General features: G+C 41.3%; 1 protein-coding gene across 1 annotated transcript; it reads right to left on the bottom strand.

The window, feature by feature from the left end:
• Positions 1 to 1,739: 1,739 nt before the first annotated feature.
• On the bottom strand, positions 1,740 to 7,310 carry LOC111138637 (olfactory receptor 2W1-like; the record flags this gene model as incomplete). The annotated part of the gene is made up of 2 exons (XM_022490667.1): positions 6,397 to 7,310; positions 1,740 to 1,755 (listed from the first exon to the last, which is right to left on the bottom strand). Coding segments are annotated over exons 1-2 (930 nt in total), but the record flags the coding sequence as incomplete, so codon positions are not given.
• Between the last annotated feature and the right edge of the window lie 224 nt (positions 7,311 to 7,534).

The raw sequence follows: 7,534 nt of genomic DNA, 5'->3' as shown, positions 1-7,534 counted from the left end.
CACCCCCTCAGGGATCCCAATAATTCTGACATTGGAACGTTTCATGGTGCCGTTTATTTCTCTAATTCTGTTTTCACGGATTTTAAGCTGTTTTTTCCAGGCCTACTCCTGTTCTTTCCTTTCTGTCAGTTTGTCTTTTAGATCACTAATTTGTTCTTCTACCCTAGCTGTTAGAGTATCTAGTTTAGATTGCATCTCATTCACAGCATTTTTAAGTTCAACCTGATCATCTCTCATTTGTGTCCTTAGAGAATCTATGTTGTTGTTAGTGGTTTTCTCCATCCTAGGTATTGTCTTCATAACTGTTACCCTGAAGTCTGTTTCTGCTGTCTTGCTTATATCCATGTCCATTAAGTCTGTGGGGAGGCCATCGTCTCTGGTTCTTTTCTTTGTTGGGAGTTCCTCCTCCTAGTCATTCTGTTGAGGGGTGGTTAAGGGGAACATACAGAGTCAAAAATATCAACCACAATCCAGACAAAGTGCACCCTGGGAAAATTCAGAGTGATTAGAAGCCACCACCAAGAAAACCCAGCCAAAATGAAACCCAAGAATAATACTTTTTAAAAAATTTTTTTATTTCTTTTCAGCGTAACAGTATTCATTATTTTTGCACCACACCCAGTGCTCCAAGCAATCCGTGCCCTCTCTAATACTCACCACCTGGATCCCCCAACCTCCCACCCCCCGCCCCTTCAAAACCCTCAGATTGTTTTTCAGAGTCCATAGTCTCTCATGGGTCACCTCCCCTTCCAATTTCCCTCAACTACCTTCTCCTCTCCATCTCCCCTTGTCCTCCATGCTATTTGTTATGCTCCACACATAAGTGAAACCATATGATAATTGACTCTCTCTGCTTGACTTATTTCACTCAGCATAATCTCTTCCAGTCCCGTCCATGTTGCTACAAAAGTTGGGTATTCATCCTTTCTGATGGAGGCATCATACTCCGTAGTGTATATGGACCACATCTTCCTTATCCATTCGTCCGTTGAAGGGCATCTTGGTTCTTTCCACAGTTTGGCGACCGTGGCCATTGCTGCTATAAACATTGGGGTACAGATGGCCCTTCTTTTCACTACATCTGTATCTTTGGGGTAAATACCCAGTAGTGCAATGGCAGGGTCATAGGGAAGCTCTATTTTTAATTTCTTGAGGAATCTCCACACTGTTTTCCAAAGTGGCTGCACCAACTTGTGTTCCCACCAAGAGTGTGGGAAAGAGGGTTCCCCTTTCTCCACATCCTCTCCAAGAATAATACTTATCAAGTTAAATTAAAAGAAAAAAGAGGGGTGGGGGGAGGGGAGGCTATAATCTCCTAATGTGGGCGAGATAAGGTGTTTCAGTTCTTCCTGGATGTATTTTGTTCTCTTTGTTAGAGAACACTACTTCCCAGAGTTACAGGGAAATTAAACTGGTATATATATATAGAGAGAGGTAGTATTGAATAGGGAAAAAATGACTACATTGAAGCTTATATCTATACATATAGAAAAAAGAAAAAGAAGAATGATATGTGTGCAACAGTACGAGTTAAAAAGTTACTATGAAAAAGAAAGTTACTATGGAATATGTTATATTAAACATCTAGTTGAAATGGTAAGTAGGTAAAAAGGAGAAAAAACATGAGAAAGAATTGCATGGAGCACTGGGTTTGGTGCATAAACAATGAATCTTGGAACACTGAAAAAAAAAAGTTGTATCTAAGAAATATACAGGCTGTGAGGCAACACTGGGAGCTTAATATACTGTTTTCCTCTGGTGTTGGGGTTTTACAGTTTTATGGGGACCCTGTGGTGGTTGTCTTCTTGTTCTTTCAGCTTGTCTTCTGCAGGGGGGGCCTGCTGCCTTGTTTTTCAGCTGGTCCTGCTTGGGTGGAGTTCCCTGCCCCCTCTCCAGGGGCTGGACTCTGTGCAAACCGGTTTTTTGGGCTTTGGTTCTCTGGCAGTTTTTTTGCATCTTTTCTGAGGGTCAGAACAAAGGAAAATATCTGCACCCAGACCTCTGCCCCAGAGGAGAGGAACCACAGTCTATTCCTCTCTGAACCCTCCAGAATACATAGTCTCCTCCTCTGTAAGTGCCGCTAAAAACTGCAGCCTTCCACAGGTGGTGCCTGCCCCCAGTGATCCTCTCAGTGGTGGACCCAGGCCCCAGCTTGTCTCTGCCCCTGTGCCTCAAAACCACAAGCAATCCTGGTATGAGTGGCTGTGGATGGCGGCTGCAGCAACAGCAGCCCCCCATGTCTGTAGGCACAGGTCCACACGAGCGGCTGCCCAGGTCCCACCGTTTGTCCCCAGGTGCAGGACACTTTTGCACTGGGGATTTATTTTACTTTCCAATGGGTAGCTTCTGATGGCCCCCTCCCCCTTCTGTTTAGCCTCCGGTATCTGTCCACGCAATCACAACTCTGTTCTTTGTACCTCTGCATGGAAGATCCTCTGCCCCTGTAGAGATCCAGGACATATAATCTTACATCTCAGGCTGATTTCATGGGAGTTCAGACTGGCTTGGAAGATACCCAGCTAAATTCAGGAGACAGTCGAAACGGAGCCCCTCACTCCTCTGCCGTCTTGCCTTGGAAAAAAAAAAAATCTGACTTTTTAAAAAACCAGAACTGAAAGAGCAGAAGAAGCCTCATACCTATTTAGGACCCATCTATTACATTTGCTGCCAACAACATTATGAACATTTTCAATTTTCCAAACTGGTTAAATTCAGAATTGTGGGTAAGGGATTTTCAGCCTATGTCTGTCATTTGCAGCAGGACAGTTTATTTCTTTAGAGAGTGTTTAGGTGGCAGCAGATCACTACCACAATCAGGAAAAGCTGAGGTTTCTGTTTCCCCAAATTCTTGATAATACATTATGTTATCAAGCTTTTTATATAGAATACCAAGGAGTCTCTAACATTTGACCTTGATTAGCTGAGGTCATCATTGAATGCAAGGTGTTACTCACTAACCTAGAAGACCATTCATACCTTCCTCAGGTGCTAGAGCCTGGGTATGTTTCCTCATCCATCATTTTGTCCCTGGGGAGAGCTCAGTCCTCTTTGCAGACAGGGACAAGCATGTGCTACAACACAAAGACATTGTTTTTCCAGTCTTGTAATTGTCAGCATCTTTCTCCCAGTGACCTTCTCACATCAGTTACATGGTGTGTCTGTTCATGTACAGTGGCCTTTGGAGGGCCACCCATCAACTGAGAGGTTTTCCCACTCTTCTAGGAGTCAAGTTTTTCTCCCTTGGGTGTGATTTATCTGATGTAAATGTACACATTGGGAGAAATAAATCAGCTACTCAGCGTGACCCAAACTTTAGTATGGAAGGGAATAATTTAAAATGAAATTAACTAAAAAGTTTGCAGTCATGATTTCTACATTATGAGATAATGAGAAACTTTTTCTTTTATTCTTTCTGTTTTTGTCATGCCCAGATAAACACTCATAAGGATTCTATATTATTATGCAGGTGAAAGAAAAAACTATACTCTACTTCCCTTTTCTTAGGTGTCAGGTGTTGCAAATATCCTAAACGTTAAAAGCCTGAAGGTGCATCTCCAGTATTCATTACCCAATGAACATTTGTCATATTCTGTAGAATAAGAATATTTTCATGTATATTTATTAAAAAAACTTCTTCGTTCACTTAATCATTATCCAGACATTTACTGAATATGGAATCATTTCAGAAGCCAAATTAGACACGGTAAAATCACACATGAATAAGAGGTTCTATGTTGTTGAAAAGCTCACCAGTGCCTTTTCCTCAAACATACCTACAACAAACACAGAAAAGGATAATGCCAGTGTAGTGACTGGTTTTGGAGGGAATTCACAGGATAGATTAATGAGATTTTTAAGGATATCTCTCTGAAAGTAAGATAGCAACTGATTTAAGAGTTGAGTGAAAGGTTTGTAAGTGACACATCACTAGTTTACTAAGATTGGGGGTGAGCTTCTTTCACAAAACTTGATACTCATTTCCATTGTCCACAGTGTCACCATTCTAAATGTTCTCCAGACAAAGTCCTTGCAACACCATAAATGTTACAGTGTCTCTAGGGCTTCCTGTCTCTGGATATCATCACCCTCTCTCAGATTCCTTATTATTCTTAAGGCTTACACACCTGGCTATTTTAAAGTTACCTGCAGAAAGGAATTGAATGTTTATTTTTAAAATTTAAAAATTTTTAATTTTTTTGCAGCCTAAAATTTTTATTTTATTTCATTTTTATTATGTTTAGTTAGCCACCATATAGTATATCATTAGTTTTTAATGTAGTGTTCAATGAAGAATCAAATATTTTTAAAAAGATCTTATTTATTTATTTGACAGACAAAGATCACAAGGAGGCAGAGAGGCAGGCAGAGAGAGAGACGGAAGCAGGCTCCCCGCCAAGCAGAGAGCCCGATGCGGGGCTCGACCCCAGGACCCTGGAATCATGACCTGAGCCGAAGGCAGAGGCTTTAACCCACTGAGCCACCCAGGTGCCCCTGAAGAATCAAATGTTTAAAGTAAAGTTTTAATGTGTTTTCCCTGTGGAATGTGGGAACCACAAAGATTGAGGATGGAAGAGAGAAGAACATTAACCCCTATACACCTCAGAACCCCACCCACATACTCCAGGTAGATTGTGGCTTATTTGGCCTTGTAATCACAAAGCAAGGGCACCGACAATGTGAGGACTCTCACATGCAGACAGAATTTCCAATTCTTAAATGGTTGATTTGTAGAGAAGGGGAATAGTTTTCTCTTCGGCATAGAGATTCTCAGAGTTAGAATGTATTTACCACTAAAAAAGAGTAAAAAAAAATGGGGAAAGTAATATGAGATTGCTAAATTTTTATTTTGTTAAATAAGATCAATTCCCTTTCCAGAAAATTACCATTACTGCCACCATAATTCAACAAAACAAAGAATATTATTAAACAAAATAGCAAGAGGATAGTATTAAATAAAGAACACCCTTTTATAGTGATTTCATTTAGAGGAAACGCCTCATTTCCTTTATTTCTCTTATCTAAGAGCCTAGAAAAACCATTACCCACCCCCTTTCACAGGTGTATGGGGAGGAAATCAATTAAAATCCATAAAACTATGTTAATTTTCTGTTTAGAACCCAACATCTCCCTATTCTATATTATAGTAGTTCTCAGACTTTATCCTGATCACCTGTAGTGTTTGTTAAAAATATCAGTTGCTGTTGGGGGTGGGGTAGGTGGGTGGGTGGGGACACACCTGAGTGACTCAGTCATTAAACATCAGGTCATGATCCCAGGGTCCTGGGATCGAGCCCCACATGGGGCTCCCTGCCCAGTGGGAAACCTGCTTCTCCCTCTCCCACTCCCCCTGCTTGTGTTCCCGTTCTCCATGTCTCTCTATGAAGTAAATAAATAGATAAAATCTTCAAAAAAATCAGTTGCTGGATCCATCCTTGGATAGCTGGTCAGTAGGTCTGAGGTGGGCCCAAGAGTATGCATTTTTGATACGGGACCAAGTAATGGTGTTGCTGCTGGCCCAAGGATCATACTACCTTATAGGAAATACCAAACTCCTTATCAGGCCACTGAGGGTTAAAGTTAAGCTACTCTAATAGATCCCAAAGCAGAGTGGCTTAATTAATATTAAACAACATAGAAGCTTCCCCCCCCCTATATTATTCTGGAGGCATTCCTCTATTGGTGGGTGGTTCTCTTTCCATCTTATTTTTTCATTCCCTCTTAGGGTTTGGTAAAGCTAGATACTCTTCACATTCACATTCCAGCCAAGAGGAAGGGGTGGGGGAAGAGTGAGAATAAATGGTTTCGTGTTTGAGAAGATAACTCAGGAGTTATACACATTGAATCTCTGGCATTGTGTTGGGGGAAGCCAGGTTCAGAAATGTGGTAGGCAGAAATGTGATATGGTGGCCTTGTGCCTAGTTAAAACTAGAAGCAGAAGATAGAGTGGGTATCAATGGTTATCTGATCTCCAGAACAAAGGCCCTGCTGGTGTATCAGGTGCCTCAAGGGTGTGTTATTTTCCATAAAAGTGTTAAGTCTTGGAAGAAGTAATCAGTGTCCTGTGAATCTTAAATTAAAATATATTTCCCTGTGCAGTATTTTCTTAATATTTGTTACTGTACTTAATCACATCTCATAGTTATGTTTACTTATCAGTAGCCCTGATCAGTCTTGAAGTCTTTTAAGTGTATGAATTGACTATCTCTCTCCTTATAGTTTCTGTCTGCTTCTACTGATTTACAAAGCCAGTACCTAGTACAATTCTTGGTACCCAGTAAACACCCAATAAATGCTCTTTGCATAAATGAATCAATACATCTATTGGTAAAGGTCAATATTATTTCCTTACCTCTCTTCCAACTAACTCATGACTTGGCTGACCATTTCTCCACAGACAGTATTCGCTTTACTGCGCTCTTTACATCTTTGTTTCTTAAAGTATAGATCAGAGGGTTAAGGGTGGGTGTGATGATTGTGTAAAAGAGAGTAAGGAACTTCCCCTCATCTTGGGATGTGCTATTCTGTGGCTTCATGTACATGTAAATGAGTGTTCCATAAAACAGAGTTACTACTGTGAGGTGGGAACCACATGTATTAAGGACCTTACTCCAACTTGCTGCTGACTTGATCCTCACGACTGTTTGAGTGATTACTGCATATGAGATGAGAATTAGTGATAGAGGTACTAGAAGAAATATCACTCCAAGAGCAAAGACAATGATCTCCATTACTTTTGAGCGTACACAAGCCATCTTGATCAATGCTGGCATCTCACAGAAAAAATTATTGACCTCCCTGTGCCCACATCTTGGTAATTTCAAAGTCAGGGAGCAAAGAATTAACGCACTGCCAAGACCACCTAACCAGGCAGTGAGCACCATCTTCTGGCAAAGCTGAGGGTTCATTATTACCGTGTAGTGAAGAGGTTGACAGACAGCAGCATAGCGGTCATAGGCCATCACAGCCAAGAGAAGACATTCAGTGGCTCCCAGGTCAAGGGCAAAGAAGAACTGGAGCACACACCCTCCATACGTAATAGACTTTGTTGGGCCCCACAGATTTACCAGCATCTGGGGGATAATGCTAGTTGCATAGCAGAGATCCAAAAAAGACAAATTGGATAAGAAGAAATACATGGGCGTATGGAGCTGGGTGTCTAGGTAAGATACAAGAATGATGGTTGTGTTTCCTACCAGAGTCACAATATAGAAGATGAAGACCACCCCAGAGATGATGGGTTCTAATTGGGGTCGATCAGAAAAGCCCAGCAGGATGAAATATGTTGTGGAACTTCCATTGCTTGTGTCCATGGCTCTGTAGGAAAGTCTAGGAGACAAGATCGTGGTAATCAAAATAGCATCAGCCCTAGGCAGAAATAGCCTGCCATGTAGTTTGCCATAAGTATCCCCAATTCAGTTGTTTGTGTGCTCTCTCCCATTTGGACCACCTCTGTTAACACTCTCCTTGTGTTCCTTGCCCAAAGCCTCTCTGTGTTTACTCATAACCAGAGTGGTTTTAAAAATAATATGGTAAA

Source organism: Enhydra lutris, unplaced genomic scaffold, assembly GCF_002288905.1.
Source record: "Enhydra lutris kenyoni isolate GAN:26980312 unplaced genomic scaffold, ASM228890v2 scaffoldscaffold93, whole genome shotgun sequence".
In the NCBI taxonomy this organism is placed as follows: domain Eukaryota; kingdom Metazoa; phylum Chordata; class Mammalia; order Carnivora; family Mustelidae; genus Enhydra; species Enhydra lutris.
The sequence above is the reverse complement of the archived record's forward strand: the minus strand, read 5'-3'. Positions and strand labels throughout refer to the sequence as shown.